At 37.5% G+C, this 26,524-nt stretch overlaps 1 protein-coding gene across 38 annotated transcripts in view; it reads left to right on the top strand.

Annotated features, from left to right (window-relative positions):
- LOC106880262 (dedicator of cytokinesis protein 9) overlaps window positions 1–26,524 on the top strand; it is a 186,904-nt gene that overhangs the window by 106,443 nt on the left and 53,937 nt on the right. For 20 of the 38 annotated variants that reach the window (XM_089366507.1, XM_089366519.1, XM_089366514.1 and 17 more), the window contains 20 exons: window positions 3,973–4,095; window positions 4,701–4,873; window positions 6,290–6,359; window positions 7,513–7,614; window positions 8,585–8,716; window positions 10,414–10,585; window positions 11,677–11,753; window positions 12,925–13,008; window positions 17,347–17,514; window positions 19,420–19,641; window positions 19,774–19,976; window positions 20,437–20,544; window positions 20,857–20,936; window positions 21,369–21,556; window positions 22,098–22,163; window positions 22,636–22,728; window positions 23,664–23,842; window positions 24,731–24,818; window positions 25,454–25,540; window positions 26,004–26,096. In XM_089366507.1, coding sequence (XP_089222633.1) covers window positions 3,973–4,095; window positions 4,701–4,873; window positions 6,290–6,359; window positions 7,513–7,614; window positions 8,585–8,716; window positions 10,414–10,585; window positions 11,677–11,753; window positions 12,925–13,008; window positions 17,347–17,514; window positions 19,420–19,641; window positions 19,774–19,976; window positions 20,437–20,544; window positions 20,857–20,936; window positions 21,369–21,556; window positions 22,098–22,163; window positions 22,636–22,728; window positions 23,664–23,842; window positions 24,731–24,818; window positions 25,454–25,540; window positions 26,004–26,096 — 2,508 coding nt within the window. The remainder of the gene's footprint in view (window positions 1–3,972; window positions 4,096–4,700; window positions 4,874–6,289; window positions 6,360–7,512; window positions 7,615–8,584; window positions 8,717–10,413; window positions 10,586–11,676; window positions 11,754–12,924; window positions 13,009–17,346; window positions 17,515–19,419; window positions 19,642–19,773; window positions 19,977–20,436; window positions 20,545–20,856; window positions 20,937–21,368; window positions 21,557–22,097; window positions 22,164–22,635; window positions 22,729–23,663; window positions 23,843–24,730; window positions 24,819–25,453; window positions 25,541–26,003; window positions 26,097–26,524) is intronic. The other 18 variants (XM_089366510.1, XM_089366522.1, XM_089366525.1 and 15 more) reach the window with 1 other exon arrangement.

Here is a 26,524-nt window from a genome sequence, read left to right on the forward strand (position 1 = left end):
TTGGTGGACTAAAGTTAATCTGATCAATAATAGATATCTGATTTTGGTCTGATTTTCTTTGAGGCTTTATATTTCCCATATTCTTTAAAAATGCTGGAAACACCCAGATTTAGCTCCTTGCTCACCTCTTTCACCCTTAATTGTTGTTGTTGCTGTTGTTGCTATTACAAACTTACATCTATAGTCTCTTTCTCTAAATGTCTTCATGATGTACGAAAAGAAAAGGAATTGGCAGCTGTGTTTCTCCCCCACCCACCTCCTCAGCATCCTGTATTGAAGAATGACTACCAAAAAAACATGTCAGACTTATCCTGCATGGTAGAGCATTACATTCTGAAATCTACCAAATCTGTAGAAATTGAACTGAAGACCGTTTCCTAATCTCTTTAATGATGATAGAAGATTACAGAATCATTAAATGATGCTAAATCTTTTATTGGAATGGTCAGTTTCTCTACTGACCGATTATAATTCTTCTAATCTCTGTAATCTACAAGAACTAGTTCCTTGGCAAACTGACCATTTGGTATTTTCTCTTCCTGGAAGTAGTTTGTAGTTTCTCTCAACTGAAGTAGCAGCTCAACAGAATGTCTGGAATTGGATCAAGTCTTTCATTTGACTTCTTCCATAGAAATTCTTTCATCTTTATTGCCAAATCCATTTTCTTATTTTATTGATAGCCATAACATTATTAACGTCTGCCAGTGGGAGATATGATAATATTGATTTTTATAATGACATTCCGTTGTTCTCCGTTGTGTCAGTGGCCTTTCTGTCTGTGACCAATTGTTTTACTGCCTTTAATTATCACTTGCTAAATTCTACAGGGACGTCTATATATCTTCATTGCCATGTCTTTGAAATTCATGAATGTATTCTTTACTTGTGCATCTATCTTCCTGTCCTTAATGGTAAATAAAAAAAAACACTAACATGTTTTTCTGTTTCCATTCATCTGCACATGTATCCAGTATTTCCTTCAAAAGAAAGCAAAAAAAGAAAGAAAAAAAAAAAAAGAGCCACAGGTTTGTCCCTTGGCACAGTTGTTGGTTCGAATACATTATAATTAATTATAAGGAAACTAACTTCTACAAAATGATGTGATTGTTAATCATAAATTGTAGAGTTTAATTACTCGGTGTTGTTTGTGGCGGTACACTACTTCTACATTAGTCATGATTCTTGAAATTGTCTTCCCTGCTCCTAGTGATTGTCCTACCTTCTCTGGAAGCAGAGATATTTTGCAATTAATGAAGAATTTCTTTTGTGTGATACTAAATGAATCCTTATTTCTCTTTGGCCATTCTCGTTGACTTCTCTTCATTCAGTTTTTGTTCATTTATACAAATTGCCCAAACCATAAATATGTTCTACTCTATTTTTTTTTTTTTTTGTTTTCTCTCTGTCTAAGTGCCTGGTTCTGATGGAGATAAGATTGGTCAACTGTCCGAGATGGTGAACTTCTCTCTTTCTCCCCCCCCCCCACATGTTCCTTCTCTAGAATCAGTGTCCAGCCCACCAAGATTCTCCTATTTCCTTTCTATTCACAATGACTTCTATCTGTCTGTCTCTCTCCACCCCTGCCCCGACACTCTGAACCTCCACTCCCCACCATGGCACTCACACCTATTTATAATATCTCAGCTAAGAGAAGGACCATACCTTGTTTTGATAATTAAATGACAAATATTCTAAATACTGCAGCAGTTATTTGAGAATCTGGTGTAAAAGGTTGATCAAGTTTCTGAGTGTTTTATTTGATGGATTGTTGTTGTTGTCGTTGTTGGTGTTGTGTATAAACATTCCTGGAAAGTACTCCTAACCCGCCCACATTACTAAACACAAAATTGCTGTACTTATTCACAATTAACATTCTTCTCTCAGATCTGGGTAGGACACATCTGAATGTTGTCATCACCACAAAACCATTACGTCTCTCCTTCCATTAGCATCACTATTGCTTGACCTAACCCAGCTAAACTTAGGAGCAATTGGCATGAAAATAGATCCAATGCTGAGCTCTTGTCTTCAGTTACTCCATTTGTTGATAGTCAGGAATGGTTGGTGGCAGTCCAGATCAGGATGAGGAATTAACAAGTGTTGTTTAACTCATTTCTGCACAAATTCCAAATGAGAGACATTGTCTCTTGTGTTTTGGTTTATAGTGAAGACATCTTGGATGTGTATGGATTTAGTAAAATAAGTCTTTCATAATAGGCACTGCATAGTAAGAAGTTTGCTTCCCAGCCATGTGGTTCCAGGTTCAAGTCCCTCTGCGTGGCACTTTGTGCAAGTGTCTTCTACCAAATCCTTGTGAGTGGATTTGGTAGATAGAAACTGAAAGAAACCCATCATGTGTGTGTGTGTGTATATATGTGTGTGTGTGTGTGTATATATATATATACATATATATATATATATATGTGTGTGCATATATGTGTATATATATATATATATATATATATATATATATATATATATATATATATATATAGAGAGAGAGAGAGAGAGAGAGAGAGAGAGAGAGAGAGATAGGGCAGGGAATGTTGGAGAAGCAACTCCTGCTAATCCCTGTATATTTATGATTATATATATATATATATATATATATATATACAAGTCAGTAAATAGTGGGGTTGTGTTAACCGCACGTGGAGAAATAATAGGAAAATGAAGAATAAGGCAGAATGCTAAATTGGAAGCATGTTTTAATAAAGATTTCAAATTGGAAGCATGTTTTAATAAAGATTTCTGACTGGCTTTCATTGTGAAGCAAATTTTCAAGAAGGAGAATGAAAATGTTTTTTTACAAAGAAGTACAAAATGAAGAAAATAATATATTAAAAAAATAATATATAGAAAAATAAATATACCAATACATTATATTGTCTTTGAGCTTTTGAAGTTCAGTGGTAGTTCATGTATATAATGGTTGGAAAAATAAGGATGCATGAGAATTGAGAGCTGTGTTAGATTTAAAAAATGGGTTAAAAGTTTGTGTTAAGCAGGAAGTGTGGTGTCAAAACAGGAAGTGTGTGTAAGGGGAGACAAATGTTTTTAGTTGGAGTTATGAACTCTTTTTCAACAGGAAAAAACATTTGTCTCCCCTTACACACACTTCCTGCTTAACACAAACTTTTAACCCATTTTTTTAAACCTAACATAGCTCTCTCAATTCTCATGCATCCTTATTTTTCCAACCATTATATACATGAACTACCATTGAACTTCAAAAGCTCAAAGACAATATAATGTATTGATATATTTATTTTTTTATATACTATTTTCTTCATTTTGTACTTCTTTGTAAAAAACATTTTCATTCTCCTTCTTGAAAATTTGCTTCACAATGAAAGCCAGTTAGAAATCTTTATTAAAATATGCTTCCAGTTTAGCATTCTGCCTTATTCTTCCTTTTCCTAAATATATATATATATATATATATATATATATATATATATAGAGAGAGAGAGATAGATAGATAGATAGATAGATAGATAGATGTATATATGGAAAGAGAGAGAGAGAGATCATCATTTAATGTTCACCTTCAATGCTGGTTTCACAGGAGCTGGTTAGGTAGAAGACAACACCAGGCTTCTGTGTTTATTTTGGCATGGTTTTTAGGGTTGGATGCCCTTCCTAACACCAACCACCCTGCGGAGTGGGCTGAGTGCTTTTTACATCCTTTGAGATTGCAATGACATCTTGTCATAATATTGTATAAACTGTTTCATCTGTCTTTACGTTCCGAGTTCAAATTCTACCGAGGTCGACTGTGCCTTTCATCCTTTCGAGGTTGATAAATTAAGTACCGGTTGCGTACTGGGGTCAATTATATCAACTGGCCCCCTCCTCCAAAATTTCGGGTCTTGTGCCTAGAGTAGAAAAGAATATTGTATAAACTGTGTGTGTCCAATATACTATCCCAGAATGCTCTCTTCTAACGTGTGACATTACTTCCTTTTACAGTCGCGGCCTCCTCCTGTGGAACCAGTGGATTATGAGATCTACGTAGTGAAGAATAAAGTCTTACTTCATAATGATCCTCAAAGAGAACTTCTGATTTTCCCATTCGATGATGTTGTTATTCCTGTGAGTATTTCATTTATCCTTTTTATATTTTGTTTTCTCTGCTCTTCTTTGAAATGTTGTCAAAGTCCTTGATCTAAATTTTGTGAATATTCCACAAGATTCTCTTGGGTTGACAGATAAATTTGTTCATTTCTTTTCTACTTTGGCACTCCATCATCATATATGTGCAAAGAAGTAAAATTTATTCAAATTTCAAAACTGGTAAACAAAAGTTGTAGGAAGAATGGTGCTACAAAAGAATTCCCATAAAACAGTTACTATACAAATATTATTCCTATTAATTGAAATAACATTGGAAAGGAGTAAATTAAATTGGGAAGAAAAAAATGAACAAATTTATCTAACAGTCCAATATATTATCCCTTGATGTGACCTGAATAGTAATAATAATAACATCGAAAAATACCTTAGGAATGAGAACCCAGGTTCAAAATTTCCCCTAGACACTTGATGAAGGCTGGAGGGTATATCAGCCGAAACGTGTTAACAACAAATAAGATGAGGACAAATATCCATCAAATTTAAATAATGTACATAATTCCTCATCTCTTAAATATAGAACTGTATTAACTGATAGAATATTTAATGCAAATCTTTATTTCCAGCCACCTCGCCCCCGGCAAAAGTCTCGTACCATTTGTTCATCAGCTCCAAAGAATGCATCGAAAGAAGCTACTACGTTACTTGTACGAGAATGTCTCAAGACTTACACTAGTGATTGTCACATCATTACTTATAACTATAATGCATATTCTGGCAGTTATCAACAGTTACCAAAGTAAGTAATACTACTTCTGAATGGTATCACACACGCACACACACATGCATGCACATACACACATGCACGAGCCATGCTCTGCAGCAGAAGTGTTGAGATCAGTCCCCTTGGTGGTGAGGATTGACCTGTTATAGTCCTGTGCTGGTGCCACACAAAAAGCACTTGTGGTGGTGCCGCGGAAAAGCACCCGTGCAGGGCAGCATAGAATGCCGGCATGGCACCATGTAAAAGCATCTGGCAAGTGGCTGAGTACTCCACAGACATTTGTAACTCTTAGCATAGTTCACAGGGAGATTCAGCGTGACACAGAATGTGACAAGGCTGACCCCTTTGAATTACGAGTACGACTCTTTCTTCTCAGCTGAGTGAATTGGAGCATCATAAAGTGTCTTGCTCAAGGAAAACAAGGTGCCATCAGCAATTGAACTCACGACCTTATGATCAGGAGCAGAATGCCCTAACGACCAAGCCACGGGCCTCCGCTTTTAGCACCATGCATTTCTATGAGAGAACCTATCAAGACAAATGTTTGGTTCTCTGGTCACACGTCCATGTTTTGTAAGGATTGAAATTGATGTGTGTTGAGTGATGAGTAAATCACTGAGGAAAAGAATCTAAATTAATGAAATCGTAATTTATCAGTGAGGGTTGTGTAGAGTGGAGGAGTGACTGTCGAGGGGGGAGGGTTATTGAGTTATTGGAAGGAGTGGCTCTTGGGTGATGGATTTGGGGCTGTTGGGGGATGGGCTTGGGGTTATTGGGTGATGGGGGTATGGCTATTGGGTGATAGGAGTATGGCTATTGAGTGATGGGGGGGGGGGGCTATTGGTCAGTGACAGGTGTGTGTGGTTATTGGTCAGTGGGTGGTGGGTGTGACTATTTTATCTGGATGGTTTAAAGCTTTAGATATATATTTTGACACATGAAATGTTGATAGACACCATCATCATCATCATCATCATAACCACTATCTTTATCTCTATGATCATTGTCTTCACCTCACCACATCATCATCATCATCATAAACATCATTATCACCACCACTATAATCAGCCTCGTTATCTCTCCTGCCATCATTAATCATCGTTACCTTCACTACCACAACAACCATCATTATTATCATATTTGCAACTATGACCATCATCACCATCATAACCACAGCCATCATCATCATCACCATCACCCTATCATCATCATCATCATCACCCCATCATCATCATCACCCCATCATCATCATCATCATCATCAACATGGTGTATGCATTGTTATAGGTTTCATCATTGCATTGGATTTGTAGATAAAGGTATTTGCTTATAAAAGCCCACATGCTGTTTAAAGTAGCCATTTGTCAGTGCTCCAGCATGGACACAACCATGTTGTAATTAGTACTTATCTGTTTTGTCTCTTCATTTCCAGCAAAAAGAAACTGGAGAGTTTACCTGAACAAGTTTTTGAAATTGATGTTGACACAGATGACAAAGATGAGGTAAACATACTCCATCCGTTTGTGTGTGAGCATGTGCGTGTGTGTGTGTGTTTATTTAATTGATTCATTGATTCAGTTTTAACCGCATTTGTTCTCATTAATGGGCAGAAATTATTCTGTAGTCAAGGAAAAATAATTTGGTGTGCATGCGTGTGTGTATGTGCATATTTGCATGGTGTGTGTGCACATGAGTTCTATGCATGCATATGTGTGTGTGTGTGTGTGTGTGTGTGATGTTTTCAGTGTAGAATAAACTACTGTACTTATGTGTGGTGAGATGGTTGTGTGTGTGTGTGTTGTGCTTTAATGTTGTGTGTATGTGTTTATTTGATGTCTTTAATATGGAAGAGCCTGCTGTTGTGTAAAGTAGATGGACCTTAATACCAGTTTCTGCAACCCTTATTCCAGTTGTTTTGCCTCAACAGGACCTCTTCTTTGCTCAATGACATGACTTGTCAAAGTCACTGACTATTTTGCACACACACACACTTTTAACATAATATTCAAGTAAAGTCAGTTTGTTAATTCATATATTATTATTATTATTATTATTATTATTATTATTATTAAAAAAATGTCCGGTCTCCATGTTGGTATGGGTTGGATGGTTTGACATGGAGCTGGCTAGCAGGGAGTTGTCTGGACTCCAACTGGCCATTGTGGCATGGTTTCAGTGACTGGATGCCCTTCCAAATGCCAACCACTTAACACAGTGGTTGCTGTTATATAGATGTATGCACCTATTTTATTTGAGTATTACTGATTTAAGGTAACAATGCTGGCAGAATCATTAGCATACCAGACAAAATACTTACTGGCATTTCATCTGTCCTTACGTTCTGAGTTCAAATTCCAGCCAGGTTAATTTTGCCTTTCAACCTTTCAGGTTTGATAAAATAAGTACCAGTTGATTGCTGGGGTCAAAATTGCTGGCCTTGTGCCAAAATTTGAAATCAATGTTAGCTACCTATGTTAATTAGTTAATGAGCATTAATTGTAAGTTTTACCATTATTTATTCATTGTTCCTTCAATGATCACTTCTTTCATGTCCTTATTAGTGACACCTTAAACTTATTGATGACAAGAGCACCCATAAATATCAATGATCACCAATCGATTTAATCGATGTAATCTATATCTTTCTTGTTTCAGGATTCCACCCTCAACCGGAACACTGTATGTTCCATCACAAAGGAAGGCTGGCTATTCAAGGGCCCTGAAGGGCAAAAGGATAACATAATAAGTTTCACTAGGGTATGCTGATTACTATTGATCTCTTAATGTATTGATCTGTTAGTATGTGATGTTTGTTATTATTGATCTGTTAATGTGAGATGTAATGGAGGATGAAATGAAGGATCATTTATTTATGTTGTTTTATTGTTTTTGTTGTTAGTTGTGGAGGTATGTGAGGTTTGAAACCCCATCAGTGTGGTTAGTTTGTATGATGTGAAGGACAATTGTTTACTTCATTATTACGACTGAGACACCCCCCCCCCCAAACTACAACTTAGAATTACTTCTGGAATTAACTGGTACTCCGTCGGTCATAAGGATGAGTGTTCCAGTTGATCTGACCAATGGAATGGTCAACTTGTGAAATTAACATGCAAGTGGCTGAGTGGTCCACAGACACGTGTGCCCTTAATGTAGTTTTCTGGGAGATTTAGTGTGACACCGGATATGATAAGTCTGGCCCTTTGAAATACATGTACAACTTGTTTTTGCCAGCTGAGTGGACTGGAGCAAAGTGAAATAAAGAGTCTTGCTCAAGGACACAACACACCACTGTCAGGTATTGAACTCACCACCTTACGATGTTGAACTAAACACCCTCACCACTAAGCCATGGACCTTCTGAAATGAAATATCTGGTTTAGGAGACAAATTCCTGACAGTTTGGAACAAATCATCTTTGCTGCTTTTATTTCTGATTTCAAATCCTGGACAGGTTGTCTCTGTCTTTCACATTTTGATCCTGAGTCGACAAAATAAGTACCAGCTTTGTACCGAAGCAGCAACAGCACCAATAACAGTAGCAGCAGCAGTAGCTGCTCTATTGTATCCCTGCCCTAAAGAAGATAATCAAGAGATATTTCCATTCCAATACATCGATCATTTCAGACAATTCTAGAGGATCTGCTTGGGTTTTTCTCTTCCATTCCTGCCATAAGTTGTTCTTTCTCCTCCTCTCTAATTATTTCTTGCTTATTCTTTGTTTCAGCAATTTAAGCGTCGGTATTTCTGCCTGAAACAACAAACAGACTTCACTTACATTTTGGAATTCTATAAAGCAGAGAAAAAGTCTGAAACGAAAGGTGCAATTTACCTGGAAACTGCATCTGATGTCATTAAGGTAAACTAACACCTTCGCTTAATTCTAATCAGTATAAAATTAATTTGTGTTAATTAGAATTGACAACATGCACACCCATTAATGTAGTTCTCGTTCAGCCACCTCATTCCTGGTTGGATCCCATTGTACAAATTTGTGACCAAAAGCATTCCACCTATGACCATCCTGCCTTTCTTCCCAGATATTATGTATCTCTATTATTCTATATAGTCTTTGATGTCATCATCGTTTTAAGATGCAAGAGCAGAGGCTGTTGTAGTAGTGGTAGAAATGAAAGGAGGAGGAGATATAGTCTGTGATCCAGAGGTTTATGCATTCATCAAGCAATTGGCTATTACGCAATGCTGCAACTGTTACAAAGACAAACATCTAATTGGTTCATTAAAGCAACGGCAATTTGTAAGGGTGTTAGCCATAGACACTTCATAGTATCAATCATGGAATGCAAACACAAAATGAGCACAGCTTGTTTGGGCAACACCCTATTGATTGGTTATTGATTAACCTCTTCTGACAATGAATAGAGGAGGTTTATTATTGATCAGACTCTCGATAAATATTTAGAGTTTTATCGACCAATCTACAGTGAACCATGCTCTCACTCTGATCACTCTGCCCTCTCCTCTCATTGCCATGCTCTTTCTTCACTCACTCTCATAACCTGGTTTTCTTTTAGTCATCTCCCTCTTCCTTCTTCTCTCTCTCTCTCTTTCTTTCTCTCTCTCTCTCTCTTCACTTCCTCATTACATACTTTTTATTACATGAACTGAGTGAACATTACACAGAGGACTCTCTATTCCTGCTGATAACAAGGCAACCCCTCCAGTGTTGGTGCTATGAAAAAAATGCATCCAGTGCAGTCTGTGAAATGGTTGATGTTAAGAAAAGCATCCAACTATAGAAACCTAATCAAATAGGAATATATATATGTGGTGCTGCTATCCATCTTGGATTAGTTAACTCCAAAGAAGAATTAACTCGGACACAACCTTCTGTCTAACCCATACCAGCATGGAAAGTGGACGTGAAATGATGACGATGATGATTTTCTGATTTCTGTGAGCCTGTATAACAAGACACCTGTGCTTGTCCCCCCCTTCATACTTTAGCCTCTCAACACCTGTCCTAAAGCCACCTCCCCCTCTCGCAAACACCCTCCCCTTTCAGCCAAAAGAGCTTTCCCCCTTTTCTGTTTTTTGAATTCTTGCAACTTACTTGGTGACCTCACTAGTGCCAGCATCACAAAGAAAGCAGCCATTACACTCTGTAAAGTGGTTGGCATTTGGAAAGGCATCCAGCCATAGAGATCATGGCAAAGCTGATTATTGGGGCCTGATGTAACTCTGCTGCTTGTTGCACCCTGTCAAACCATCCAACTCATACAAGCATGAAAAACAGACGTTAACCCTTTCGTTACCGTATTTATTTTGAGATGCTCTGTCAGGTTTCTTTCAATTACTTTAAATATAACAAAGAATTTAGTAAAATAACTTTGTTATCATTAAGCTAATGTTAGGAACATGAATTATGACTAAAGGTTTGGTGGAAGATTTTAATTCAGAACTTATGAAAACAAGACATTTGTACTCAGAGTCAGAGCCGGTTTCAGCCGGGTTGGTAACGAAAGGGTTAAATGATGATGATGATGATGATGATGATGATGATATGCTAATTCTTCCTTCTCTGATCTGTTGCAGCATACCAAGAAAGGTAAATACTGTTTTGAACTGCAAATGCAGGACCGGCGTTCCTATTTATTGGCAGCTGAAAATGAAGCAGAGTTAGTCGACTGGATGATGGCATTCAAGGCAGTCATTAACGCTAATGAAACCAGTTCCCAAGCCTCAACAGAACGTTCTGGTATTGATGGTAAATTTCTTGCTTTTGAAGTTTAGTGACTACAAATAGTTTTATTCTAACTTTAACTACTTCATTCGTTCCTTTTTTGTTTTTTCAAGAAGGTCGAGTGTAGTTTAGATATGTGGCTGCTATTTCTAGCGGGTTTCAAGAAGGTCGAGTGTAGTTTAGATATGTGGCTGCTATTTCTAGCAGGTTTTTGCGACTGCATAAAGATGTCTTCATTGGCTCATTTATAATGTGTGATTGTTACAGTTATGTATTCAGTGGGTGATGGTCGTGTGTGCATGGATTTGCTTAAATTGGAACTAAATCAGTGACTGGTGAGAAGCTGCCGAAAGAAAGAGCAGGTGGAATGAGGAGGGGAAGGTCCAGGTTGGATTGATCAGATGTTTATGTTGAGGAAGCATCTCCTCCATTAAAATGTCTTAATAGACTTGAGAAAGACCTTTGACTATGTTACATGCAGGGAAAACCCTCAAGAACATCTTGAGCTCATACGGAACCCCTGATATGTCTCTTTAACTATTTTTCACAACCAGACATTTTCTAAAAGATTTCCAGAAGGATTTGGTGTTTTGGCATGTGATGAGGATGTATTCTCTTTCTTATCCACTTCTCAGTTGCAATTGAATGGATCCTGTTTAAAAACCACATCAGATAAACCTAAGAACCAGTGAATATGTTTCTCTCATTTGAAACAACTTCAATTAAGGATTCACTCCTTAATAAATGTAGATCCTCTATTAAGGATTTACCCTTCAGTGTTGAGATTACTCTGTCAAATGTCATACTCATTTATTCACATTGTTTTGAATTAATCATGTACTTGTATCTTGTAACTTTGGCATTTCAGTGGTGATTATTTAGTCTTGGAATAACACAGGGTAGGTGTGAGAGTCTGGATATGGATGGTTTGAGCATAAAACTGGTGGAATATCTGAACTGGTTTAAATACTAATGGTTTAAACTTAGTATCAAGTCTGTTTTGCTCACATTGACACAAGATGAATGTTGAGAAATATTTCACAGTTGTTGTTATTGATATTAATAAGCAAAGTTTAATTAAAATCTATTTACCATTTTCATTATTTTAATTCCAGAAGAATGTCCAACACCTACAAAGTCAGACAATCACAGATTAGGTCTTGAAAACAGTATGCACCCTGAGCTTGTTAAGGTAAGAACTAGTCTTTCAAATTTGTGTCTATTATCTAGTTAAGTGTACACAATGTATTATTAACAATTTTTCACTGAAGACTGGGTCTTTTGTTTAGGCCACAATGCTGGCAGTAATCTATGTTGATGAAACCCTCTCAGGCTTCCCTTTCGCTGGATTTTATTAGGGTCTTTAGTGCAAAAACAAAGTTTTGTCATTTTCTTGGTGTTATAATATGAATGATACATTGCAAGGGAGAGTGAGTGATGTGTGCCACCTCAGCAAACCAGGACATTATGTCACTTAATCAGCTGGGAAGAGGCTGCTCTGAAAGGATATTAACCAGAATATGAACTTGGGGGAGGGTGGCAAAAGTTCCAGAAGCTGTCACCTCTGTTAGCAATAGGGGTTGTTTCTTTGAATAAAGGGGAGATAGTATGATATGATGCATGAGTAGAAAGTGTATCACTGCATGGTATTGACACAGGAGAAACATGTAGTAAGTTTGAGGACCCCAGTTTCCAGTTAAGTTGAGAGATCAATTGGGTTTAAGGGGAATCAGCTGTGACGTGCAGGAGGAATTACTGTGCTGGCATAGACATGTTTTGATAAGAGTTGGACGAAGAAGTAGCAGGAAATCCAAGTGGAAGTAAACTGTGGAAAAGGAAGACCAAGTTAAAAAGGGATAGAAATGGTGGAAGCTGACCTCTGGCTGTTCCTCTCAAAGGAGATGATAGAAATTGTGAGATGCTGTGTTGGAGAGGAGTTGTCCAATCTGTGGAGCATGGGAAACCAGATGTAAAACTGATGATGATGAGGAGGAGGATTCACACACACACACACACACACACACACACACACACACACACACACACACACACACACACACACACATATAACAGCAACAGAAAACAACTCATAGTTGTGTGGTGGGAGCTGCAGTTTTAAGTAAATAAATGACACCTACTACAGTTATTGAGTACTTAATGCTCATATTACTGCAACACACACACCATATATATATATATATATATATATATATATATATACATGTGTGGGTGTGTGTGTGTATAGGTATGTATGTGTGGGTGTGTGTGTGTATAGGTATGTATGTATGGATAAATGGTATAGTATTGTATGTATATATATGACATTGTTATTTCACTCTGGTTGTTGTCTCTTGTGTTTGCAGTATTCCAGAGAAACTGATACATCACTGGCAAAAGCCCGGCAGGAAGAAAGACACAATCTATTTGCTTTATATCCAGACATGCAAGTAAGTCTGTTTCAAATTTTGGCGCAAGGCCAGCAATTTTGAGGGGAGGGTTTAAGTCAATTCCATTCACCTGCAAGGCTTGATTGGTATTTTATTTTATTGGCTGCAAAAGAATAAAAGGCAAAGGTAACCTTGGCTGGATTTGAACTCGGAATATAAAGAACTGGAAAAAAATGTTTTGTAGTATTTGGTCCATTCCATTCTGAGTTCAAATCCTGCTGCGGTCAACTTTACCTTTCATTCTTTTGAGGTTTATAACAAGTACCAATCAATTCTTGGGGTTGATGTAATTAATGAACCTTATCCTGTCAGAATTACTGGTCTTATACCAATTATTATTGTTATTATTATTACAAAATTCTAAAGTAAATATGAATATAACAGTGTAATGACTTGATCATGACATGGTTTTAGTTTCAACATGTGATCCTAGATCAATCCAACATGATCTCGGGTCAGCTCAGTATGATCCCAGATCAACCAACGTGTTCCCAGATCAACTCAGCATGATCTCAGACCAGCCCAACCTGATCCTAAATCTTGTAGAAGTTATTTCACCTCTCTGTTTGGGAGATGACTGTCTCCATCTCTTTGTTTTCTAACAATTTGTACTTTTCTTGTACTTTTCTTGAGGTCATCTTGTAAAGTAAAAGTTTAATGTTTTAGCAAGACATTCCAGCTGGCATAGTTACAAGTCTGACATAAAGAAATAATTCTCTCCCCTCTCCTCCCATGCCCACCCCCAAATAACCTCCAATTATCTAGCCACCACTCCACTTCTGTAATTGATAACAGTCGAACCAGCTGCCAAATACATCAAATTATATTTTGGTCTCAGACGTTATTACCTGTCTTTCATATTCTTTACCGACATCATTTTCTGTCTCTTTCCTCCCTCCCCCCCTCTCTCTCTCTCTCTCTTTCTTTCAGTCTAACTTTTCATTCAGTTCTCCATTTATTGTATTTATTGATTAATGATTCTTTATAATCTCACATAGATTTTAAATTATAAACTTCCAGTTGTTAAAAGTACTTTAGCTCTGATTGTTGCTCTGTCTGTCTAGTTAAAAACTAACACTTCTTTCCTCCAAGCTTAGATTCGAAACTGAATCTAAGGATTCTCGCTTGTCCGAACCAGCACAACCCACAGGCGCGTAAAAAGATTTTCTTTGTCCTGTCAAGAAACTGATAAATCATCTCCCTTTGACCTATGACCTCAGCCATGTCAGGCGAAATTCAAATGGACAGGAGCTGACCCATTTAGACACAATCTCTGCTGCAGTATGTCTGTCCTTCTAGCTGCCACAGCTGTTGTAAATACCGTGGTCAGCAGAGGGACAGACAAGAAAGGCCCTCTACGCAGAGAGAAAGGTTCGCGATAGACAGACAGGCAGAGAGCGAGAGAAGGGTTCTGACGAAGGGACATGGCAGACTACTTTCTCAGATGAATGATGCAGACACAGACACAAAAACATATTCAGTTCCAACACATCACATCCACAAATGTACCTATCCCCTCATAGCAGTTGACAACAACTACCTATAGTGAAGAATTGTGAATACCAACAGCAAATGCAATTCCATTAAATAAATCATTTGAACTATGAATTGATGTCATTCAATTATTCATTTCGAAGATTGAAGAAACTGAAGATTTGATGTGACTAAGGGCAAATAACTGTGAAACAGTCTCAGCAGAGAATTGAAACTGTATCTGTCTGTCTGCCTCTCTCTCTCTGTCTTAATTTGCTGGAATCAGTTTATCATTGGTTCATCTGACTCCTTCCTTAATGCAGGATTTTTAAAAAAATGGAATTTTTATTTTCAAACAATTTTTGTTTTGTTTTGATGATAATCTAGCTTTGAAGTTTCCAAGTCAAGTATTGACTACTTCCATCTTGACTTCATAAAATTGCATCTCAGCAAAGCAACTAGTCTGTTTAACATACAAACACACTAATACACTCTCATGCACACAAACATCCACTCTGACACACAGATGCTCTCTCTTACAAACACACACACACACACACCTCACTTATTTTCACTTCCAAGTTAATAAATATTAAGTCTTCATTATAAATTAACTCTATTATTATTATTATCATTATTATTATCGGTTGGTTGCAGTAAACCAAAATTGGTTTTCTCCACCCAATCTGGTTTAAACTTTATCAAATCAATAATCCTCCGGTTACACTTGATAATATAGTTTAACTCCGAAATCTTTCATCAATCTAGTTTAGTTTTCTCTCTCGACAAACCCAAAATAATGGCTTTCCTTCTTCCCTAATTCTTTCTCTTAACAATATTTCAGAATTTCTCTCCGAAATATCTACTTTTTAATATACGTTCTTTATTGCCAAGATAATTCCTGCTTCTCAAAAATTGGAAAAACAGTTTGTCATCTTTTTTTTTTGTTGTTGCTGTTTTTGTTTCCCAATCTCTTTCTTCCTACTCCATCTGTTTAATTCACATTACCAACTTCATTTGTTATTTCTCTTCTTAATTATTTCTCTCAATATTTATTTTTTTAGGCTTTTTTTATTATTTACTTCTTCCTTCTTGATTTGCACAGTAAAACAGCTGATCTTTAATTATACCACATGAGCAGCTTCAAAATTACAAGTTCTGTGCACACACACACGCACACACACACACGCACACCACACACACACACACACACGTGCACGTTATATCTCTTTTTCTTTCCCTTTCTCCTTCTCTCCCTTCTCTCTCTCCCTCTCTCTCCCCTCAGCTTCTCTTATATTCCTCCATTCTAGTGAAAATCTATTTTATTGATTTCAAACTGAAAATCATAATTTTCTGTATGGTTCTTCACTGAAAGTCTGGGAAATATTTGCCAGTTAAATATATCTTTGCGATGTTAGCTAATATAGTTTCTGTCCTCACATTGGAGAGCAGCAGGGGTATTGGTGGGGTGGCAATGGGGGTAGCGATGGGTATTTGTTGTGGTGCTGATGGGGAGGGAGGGGCAGCAACACTGGGTATTCACTGAGGTATTGGTTTTGATTGTGGTAGTGATGGTGGTGGTGGTGGTGGTGGTGGTATGCTTCATTAGACATGGCAGTAGTTCCCAAAATATGGGGATTGTAATATAATTCCGAGTGTCTCAAAGACAAAATCTTTTACTTTTGAAACATTTTACTTCCTCCCCCTCCCATCTCCATTCCTTCTTCGATCCCTGCACCAACCCCTATACCAAGTCCTTCCTACCCACCATGTCACTCCCTGCACACATTTTTCTCCCCCCTTCTCCTATTCAAAAGGGTAACATGAATAACATCAAACTCACTGGAAGCGGGATGGTGTATGTCCCTGTGCCAGTATTTCTCCTTGGGTGGCCAAAATCTGGAGTGTCTTCAATCATAGCTCTGACCTGGGTTAAACAATTACACCCACAAAAACTCAATTTGTGTTAAAAGAGAACAACAACATTGAAACATTGGAAATACATCCACAAGGAGCCATTGTACATCTCTAATTTAGAAGACAATGATGCAATAAAAATAGTTGAAACAAATATTATGTGTGTGTGTGTGTGTGTATGTGTGTGTGTGAGAGAGAGGCAGTGGGAGTGGGTGGAGAGATCCAGTAATTGAATCTTTTAAAACAATGATATAATAGATTTGGTATTTGTTTGTTGAATTTTGGAAATCAGTGAAAGCCTCACGCACGAACAGTGTGCTGTCTTTCAAGAGTAAGAACATTAACCGAGTTCAGAAGCGAAATGGTTGGATGTGGTTTTTTTTTAGGTTTTTTTGTTTTTTTGAAAACCACTTTTGATTATTAACATTTTGTAAAGTTCAACTTTGTCTGCCACTAAACACCAATTCAAGTTTTCAAAAGAACCTCCAGCTAGAATTGTCGACTTTGCAAAGGTCATCTTGGTGACACTGATGAGAGGCAGATGGTTGGGAAATGGTTTTTTAACATTTATTCTTGCGAGTCCACAACACTCAAGACAGTGTGGCTGGTTCTAAATATCGGAGTTGTTGGAGGCAGTCATGTCTCAAGTTGTTTCATCGTCCATGGTTTCTGTTGAAGGATGGAATATATTCTTGATGTAATTAAAGATGAATAGCAATGGAAGGGCAAACCGTAGGATAAACATTTCAGCAACCAAAATAAGCAGGTACCCCATTCAGTTGTGGGGTTTTGTGAGTACTTTGTGTCATGAGTTGGGGAGAGAGTGAGAGGAGGGAAGGAGATACCCTTGTAGTTAGAACCCTGTCTCAATACTATGGTCATAGTACCACTGTTCTATAGCGCATTATGACTCTGCTGCACCCAACTAATGTCTTGTTTTATTTTCAGAGATTTATTTATGGTCAAGAAGAAGAAGAAGAAGTCTACACCAGCAAGGATGTCATTGATGTCTTCCCCAAAGCTCTTGGACAACGATTCCTTTTAAGGCTCCAAGAGTTCCAGCTGAAATTGCAAGCTAATGTTTCAGACGATGAGTGTATAGAGAATCATCAGAATGTAAGACTCTCTTCATTGTTTCTCTGTCATCATCATCATCATCATCATCAGCTTCATCATCTCCATCATCATCATCATCACAGTCAGCAGTTAGATTCACTCCAACATTTGAATTTAATTTGCCGAAATATTTTCATCACTTTCAGACCATGACCTGTTCACTGACAAAATACTGTGCAGCGCCGAAAATATTTTGGCAAATTAAATTTAAATGTTGAAGTGAATCTAACGGTTTTTGTGTGTTTTAAATGGCTTATAAACACCTTCCACACTGCAATTGTTTATATATATATATATATATATACAGGTATGGTGATGCAAACATGAAAAATAGAACTCAAAATATGAGTGTATATATATTTTTATTAATGTTTAGCAGAAGCCTCTGCTAAATATTAATATATTTGTGTGTGTGTGTGCACTTGCTTTTGGTAAATGTGTGTATATATGTATTCAGTATCCTAAAGCCCATCATTATTGTTAATAAGATTTACTAACTTTATTTGAGAAGGTGAGAATTGCCTTTCATAATGACCCTTCCATACAGTGTATTCTCACAACAGCCTGAAAACTGCTAATATTTCACTAGTTTATCTTAGCACCACTACAACTACAACAACAACAACACCACTACCATGTTTGTGTGTGCCATGCCCTGTAGGTGTTAGACAACATTCGGATTAACTTGTATAAACAGCTTTAGCTGATCTGCTGCCTGTCACACGTACACACACACACATCACACACACACATGTGTATATGCGTATATATGCTAACCCAATGCACGTATTTTGTTTTGTGGGAACTGTGATGCCCTTCAAGGCAGAGTTAATTCTGTATCGGTGAAGTCTGCTGACATAACACAGGTGCCAGGGAGGGAACAAGGGAAAGAGAAGAGTAGACTCGTTAGCGATATCTTTTGTTAATTGTATTTTGTACTGATAAGACGGTAGCAATATAGCTTCCATGATGTTTACATCATTTCTGAAGCTATGAAAATAGCCCGCAGCAAGATGTCTGCACCAGTTGCGGTATTTCCTTTTTGTTTTTATGAATCTCTCTTACATGTCTTAACGAATCTTCTAATTGTGTCCATTTAGGGTTTATTCTCACAGTCTGCCAGATTTAACCCAGTTTTCTCTCAATTCTCTTACCACATAATGTCATTTTACTTAGCTTTGTAATTGCTGAGCATTAAAACAGCTTAGAATTTAACATTATTTGTCGTGTTGATCCTTTTTTTATTTGCCTATTGAACCCTTTATTTCTCATGTTACCCCTTTTACTTACTAATCCTCTGTCTCTCTCATGTTAACCCCTCTTCCTGTGTTAGCCCTTCCTTACTGCTTATCTTTAACCCTTCTTTTTTTTTTTGTATTTGTCTGGAGGCAAAGGGTCAGCTATTTTCCCCCACTGACTAGAAAGGGTCAACAGTCAGCCCTCACTGACTTCATCTTCACAGACTATAATTAAAGTCAAGAAATCTCAGTGTAGGAAAAACCTCCCCCCCCCTCGCTTCCTTTTCTAAGTTATTCACTCTTATTGACAAGTTACCACTTCATTATCATCATCATGCATCCATGTTTGTTGCTAGTATGGGTCAGGCGAGTTGGTATCAAAATGGTTAATAGACTCATTGAGTTACCACACTCTCAGTTTTATAATAAATTTAATAAGTTACCATAAACTCTATCATGCAGTGTCTTTGAGAGGTTACCCCCCCCCCCCCCGCCTCAGTTCTATCATCTCACAACCAACATACTTTAATATTGGAACTAGTTGAAACAATACAAAAATAACAACAAAAATATTGGTAAAAATAATTCAATAATAACAACAATTTCAGAATTGGTTTTCTTTCTGTTTGATGGTTTTTTTTTTGTTTTCTGTCTGTCTGTCTTCCAGCCAGAACCTTTTTTCATATCTTTTGCTCTCTACGATGCCAAAGCGGGAAAAAAAATCACCGAAGACTTTTATGTTGACCCCAACAGTCTCCATATCCGTTCTATGATTCCATCAGAGTTGTTACATGCTTCCGACAGACTACACACAGTGGACGGTGTCAAGAACACGACGCCAGACTTATATAAATTTGATGAAAAATGGTTCTATTCAAAGGAAAGACGAGTAAGTATCCAACAAAACACTCTGTGAATTCTAATTGATAGTTAGGGCCCTGTAACATGTATTCTTGGGTGTGTTTTTTTTTTTTTTTTTTCAAAGTTTCTTAACCAAATGAAATCTGTTCCTTGTCTCTAGGCTGTATTTTCTGTGACTGGTCACCCGTCTAACATCTATTTGTATGCCAAAATCGAGAAAGTACTGCAAGGTAGTATATCTCACTGTACAGAACATTACATGAAGTCCACAGACACCAAAGTAGGAACCAAGATACACAGACAGATGAAATTATTTTGTTCCAGGATCGGTCATCACAGAATGCCATTTGCCTGGACTGCCAAGTAAGTTCCTTACTTTCTTGTCTTCTACTGCTGTCTGAAAGAGAGTTTTTTTTTTTTTTCTAAATTATATTTTTCAGTTGTTAATTAGTGGATGGTGAAAACATTAAGTTGTTATGTACTCCTAGGTACATAATGTCCAAGAGAAAGACGGGGTGGTCCTGGCTGGATTGTTTTTGAGCAAAAGTCTACTGGATCACGACTGTTCCCCTCAAGCTCCTCTTTCTTCTCCTCAGCCCTTATTGCATATTTTCTGTCCATCCATCTCTCGGCTAGTATTTTATTGTATCATTACCATCATCCGGTCAACTGTTAACAACACAAAACATCATAGCAGAATAAGCATTATTAGGACCCAGTAAACTATACATTTGTGTTGGTGTGCATAAAAATAGCTGTCTAGTAGCAGCAGTAATAGTTTGAACATTATTATAACACCTTAATTATGCTATATTTTCCACAGGTGTGTCTCTCCACAAGCAACAAATGATGCCAAAATGGTTCTTTATCGACAAGAAAGTTCCAAATTGTCAGAAGAAGAAATTATTAAGAGACTCCAAGAAATGAGAAGGTAACAACTGTTAACATTATTATTGCCACCATCATCATCATCGTTAATATCATCACAATCATTATCCTTGCTGCCAACCATCATCATCATCATCAACATCACTACCCCATCCCATCATCACCATCATTGATACTTCAACGTCCCATTTTCCCATCAATTTATTCCTCATCCTGTTTTACTATTGTACAGCAATTTCTCATCTTCCTCTTTGTTGCTATAGTAACAGTTATTTTAGAAATACACCATTTCTGAAAGTATTTTAATTCCAATCCTGTGTTTTTTATTCATGGTTCTAAAACGGTTTCTTTGTAGACCTGAAAAACAGAGTAAATGGCAAGTAATTCCAGGACATTTGAAGATCCTGATAGAACCAATTGAGTCTCCAGTTCCAAGTAAGTAGAATTCTTACCATTGTCTTTATTAAATACTGGTTATGTGAGTAATTTATTCCATAATTTATTCCTAAATTCTGTTTCGGGCGATTCTCTCATCCTTTCAACGACGTTTGTCTATTTAAAGACAAAGCTGAAAATGAATGCTTGCCCTCAGTTCGTCTTCTGCTGTGCTCCTTTGACTGAAAACAATACATTATTTATATTTTCTCGAAATAAGAATCAGTTGTTAATAATTGGCAGAATCGTTTCCTCACTGCGAAAAATGATTAGTGGCACTCTGTCTACCTTTATGTTCTGGGTTCAAACTCCACCAGGGTTCGCTTTGCTTTTCATCTTTTCTGAGTTGATAAATTAAGTACCAGTTGACCTACCTACCCCCCACCTTCCAATTAGATATTCCTGTTTAACATTGAAATGTTTCTCTTTTAGATTGTGTAACTCCTTCTCTGCTCCCTCTACATCCATTCCCGGAACCTCCAGTTGGAAATTTACACATTGAAATCGAAGAATTCCAAGAAGACAGAGCAGATTTAAGTTCTCCGTTTACTTGCTACCAAAACTTGCTTTTTGTCTACCCTATCAGCCTTAAATACGATTGCCAAAAGACTTTTACCAAGGTTTGTTTCTTCTGTAATGCACGGGGTGGAGGGTGGAATATATTTTTCTCGACATGGCTGTGTGGCTAAGCTGTTTGCTTCACAACCATGTAGGGGAGGGGGGGGGCATGGTGACCATGGCCCATAGCCTTTCTAGTGGATAAAAACTCACTGAGGCTAATGTGGGTAAATTCTGTTGTCGCTATGGGTAATCACATTGCTAATCCATTGTATTATCTTCACCATTGGAGAAATACTAAAACTGTTTTGAAATTATTCTGTTTTCTTTGAAATATCAGAATTTGTTCAACTTCACTGATTAAGGAATTGATAACCCTTAATAGTGCCACCATTATTTAGGGTCGAATTATAGATATGCTCATTTAGGGTTTGAGATTGATCTCAGTAATAATAATAGAATCTAATGGTCAGTTGAGTGAGGGCTGACCCGAGGCCAAACAAGCCTGTTGGTCTCTGATTCCCTTTCTATCATAACTGCCCACCCACAACAACAACAACAGTGGTCAACTTTGGTATATTCTGTTCTTCTTTTACATTCCAGGCACGAAATATCGCATGCTGTATAGAACTTAAAGATTCTGATGACGAAGGAGCCATTCCTCTAAGGGTAACCATTTTACCAACTTTTTTGTTTTTTGTAGCAATTTCTTTGTTTCCCACAAATTTTCAGATGGCTTTTCAAAAAATCGGAACTTTGGGTAGATTGTGCAAAGTAAGATAGATTCTTGTCCCACATGGGGGTACATTGCACAATGCTGGGTAGTATGTTCAAATCGGATAGATTAGTCAAAGATGGGGGTGGGGTTGTATTTAACCCCTTAGCATCCAAATTACTCTTGCCATATTATAATACTTTTTCATTCACAATATTTTGAATTAATCCTGCATTATATCTTATAACTTTGTGTCTCAGAGGGGAGTTTTCTAGGTGCAATCCCAGGGTCATTCATGACCTAAGGGGTCGTTACTTGATGTCATTGTCATGCACACTCAAACCCACAGCCATAAATTATTCAAAATTTGTCATTTCATCAAAAATCTCCAGCCGCACCCTTCACCCTATTTCTTCTCTCTTCCAGTGTATTTATGGACGTCCTGGAATGTCTGTGTTTACTACGGTTGCCAGTGCCACTGTTCTCCATCATAATACTTTCCCAGAATTTTCAGAAGAAGTAAGTTTCTTTTATCATACCTCCACATATATTCTTTTATCATACCTCCACAATTTACTAACTCCCTTTACCTCTACATTTTACCCCCTCGTTTTTACCCTCCCTTCTCTAACCCCACCCCACTATATTTTACCCTTTCAACAGTCCCCTATTTTCCTTCACTCATTTACTCTGACACCTGCACCCACTTTGTACCAATAATTAACCACATGCCTACCCTTCATCCTTTATTTACCTCCTGTTATTGACCTATGCCCTTAATATCCGAACGTGATCGATGCCAGGCCCACCTGACTGGCCCCTGTGCCAGTGTCGCGTAAGAAGTACCCACTACACTCTCGGAGTGGTTGGCATTCGGAAGGGCATCCAGCTGTAGAAACACTGCCAGATCAGATTGGAGCCTGGTGCAGCCTTCTGGCTCTCCAGACCTCAGTCAAACCGTCCAACCCATGCCAGCAAGGAAAACAGACGTTAAACGATGGTGATGATGATGTATGAACAAATCCCTTATTGTGTCTTCTCATGTGGCATATTGTGTGAAGGAACTCCTATGTTGTTGCATGTGGCACAAAATATTTTAAGAGAAAGAATTCCTTTTCTATCAAAAAAAGTGCATTGAAGAACATTTGCCACATTGAGATGCAGGATATTAAGGAACTCTTGTTAGCCTGTTACACATTGTGACACAACATTTGTCATCCTGTTACACTTTGTGACACAACATCAAGGAACTCCCATCCTCCTGTCACACACTGTTGTATGAAGGAATTCCCTTTTTCCTGTCACAGTTTGTAACACAACAAAACCTTGAAAGGTCACTCATTGCCCTCACTTCCCCCACCCTCTCATTTGATCCCGACACTAACCCCATTCCTCATATGCTTTTCTGTTAAACTGACACTTGTATATATATATATCTATTCTATTTTTGACAGGTGAAAATTAATTTACCAACGCAGTTACATGACAAGCATCACCTTTTGTTTCGTTTCTACCATGTTAGCTGTGAGTCTTCCAAGACGAGTCCGAGAAACTCGTCTGCCTCCTCCAAAAAGAAAGATAATATAGAAACTGCGATTGGTTATGCTTGGTTGCCCCTCTTGAGAGGTGGAAAGTAAGTCTGATTATTTTCAATATTTATTTCAGCTCTTTGAGATTTTTGGGTCATTCTTTTTCAGTTCTTTTCCTGGAACTTCTCCAATATCGTTTTTTTTTTATGTTGAGAGTCTCATTACTCGATTAATTCGTAATTGAGTCTGTTTCTTGTGTCGTTAATGTTTATAGTGTCGGTCTCCTTAATTTATGTCCTGTTAGAAATAAAGGCACTCAGCTGTACAAACACTGCCAGATTAGATTGGAGCTTGGTCCAGCCACTGGCTTGCCAGCCCTCAGTCAAACCGTCCAACCCATGCCAGCATGGAAACCAACCACTCCGAGAGTGTAGTGGGTGCTTTTTACGTGCCTTCAATAAAATAAATACCAGTTATGTACCGGGGTCGATGTAATCAAATTATCCCTCCCCCAAAATTGCTGGCCTTGTTTCAAAATTTGAAACCAGTATTATATGGATATTTGCTGTTTCTTTGTGAATGCAAATACAGCAAGTGTTAATGTAGGGTGGTGGGGTGTTGGTGTGTGGAGCCTGGTTGACTATGATCGAATGAACCCCGGATAAAAGTCATTCCAGTCATGTCCTTCTCATCTTTCAGTTTGTCTATGACCACACACACACACACACACACACACACACACACACACACACACACAGAGAGTCAAACTTTCCATTGCTTTAACATATTAATATCGATTGTATCTTGTTGTTTGTATTGATCACTAGATATCAGAGTGTGAGGATATCATAATACATGATACACCCTTTCTCCATAGCGTATTTAATTTCTTAATCATTACCAGTTATCTGCAATAAATACTTAACAGTTGTTATAAACCACTTATTACCCGTGTTACTAACCACTGTCTTTATTTTCTATCTTCTTTACAGACTTGTTTCAGAAAATCCAGACCCTTTACCCATTGCAGCCAACCTACCTGCCGGTTACCTGTCACATGATATGGTAGCAAGTGGCAAGGTGAGTCTTCTCAACATTATTTTCTATAATTGACTTTGAGACAATCAGACTTTGTATGTTTGTGCGATGGAAGGAAATAAAAGACTTGTTCTGGTATTCCAAAATAATCTTTCTTACTCTAGGCTCAAAGCTCAAAATTTTGGGGGAGAGGGCCAGTCGATTAGATTGACTCCAGTATGCAACTGGTACTTAATTTATCAACCCCAAAAGGATGAAAGGCATAGTCGACCTCGGCGGAATTTGAACTCAGAACGTAACGGCAGATGAAGTACCAATAAGCATTTTGCCCGGCGTGCTAACGTTTCTGCCAGCTCGCCGCCTTGATAATAATGGACTGGTTAAATGTGTGAATGTGCGTGGCCTAGTGGTTAGGGTGTTGCATTCACAATTATGAGATTGTGGTTTCAATTCCCAGACAAGCTGTGCATTGTGTTCTTGAGCAAAACACTTCATTTTGCATTGCTCCAGTCCACTCAGCTACAAATGGGTCACCCCTGCAATAGATTGGCATACATGGGTAAGATGGTGAGTGACTCAGGAGAATCACCCAAACAGAGGTCTAGTTAGCCACATTTTGTATTCAGCAATCAAAAGGATGAACATCTTATGCATCATCTTTATTTCTCTCATTGCAGGTAATGTGTCCTGAAATAAAATGGGTTGATGGCAAAAAAGAATTACTGAAGGTCAATCTCAGATTGAAATCTACAATTTACACAAAGGTAAGCTGCATTACTTGTTCTTTAATCCCAAGTTAGCCTTAATCTGACAGATTTATATTCACAGATATTCCACCCATGATCTTCCAGCCTTTTAGTTTGATATCTAAATAAAAGATGTCGATCACCAAGGTAATGTTTTCTTGTGATTTTGTACTGTAAACAGTCGGTAAAATGTTGGACTCCTCACTACACCACCATGGGTTCCAACCCCACAAGACCTCTTGTAGAGTATTCTCTGACAATACATGTTATGCTACTTTCCCGTTGTTATCTTGCTGATAAAAGGTTCCATTTCTACTCGAGGGTGTCAGAGATGTCTGTGTAATGTGTTTTCCTTTATAAAACTGAAATCTTATGGCTTTGATAGACATACCACTGAAATACAAAACTGAGATTTTAATAATAATAATAATAATAATAATAATAATAATAATAATAATAATGATAATCTTTCTGTTTGTAGGATCAACATTTGTACAATTTCTTTGTACATTGCCAAAAACTGGAAAATAACTTCTCCCCAACTGTAGAAAGCGAAACAACTAATAAATTGAAGGTAAGAACTAGTGTCTTTGGTTCCTGTCGATAAATCATTTCTATGTCTTCATTATGTAGGATTTTTCTGCTGAACATGTTAGACTTTAAACCTCATTAATGCTATCAATATTGCAATGATATGACAGAATGTTAAGCTTGCATGACACATTCTCAGTTTGGTCAGTCAACTTACAGTGATTGTTGCTTTCTCTTTTCTAGTATCTCCAAGTATTCTTCTTGTCGTCTTCTTCTCAATCTTCTCTTCTTTCTCCTTGTCTTCTCATTATTATTATTATTGCTTCTGCTATTGGTATTGTTGTTGTTATTCAGAAACAATTACAAAGTTCTAAAAATAAAAGCCGTTATTATTATTATTATTATTATTATTTATTTATTTATTTATTTATTTATTTATAGTGTTGTTTGTTGAAACGTGGTGATTAAATG

The sequence above is a fragment of the Octopus bimaculoides genome, chromosome 19 (assembly GCF_046866305.1).
Source record: "Octopus bimaculoides isolate indiv1 chromosome 19, ASM4686630v1, whole genome shotgun sequence".
In the NCBI taxonomy this organism is placed as follows: Eukaryota; Metazoa; Mollusca; class Cephalopoda; order Octopoda; family Octopodidae; genus Octopus; species Octopus bimaculoides.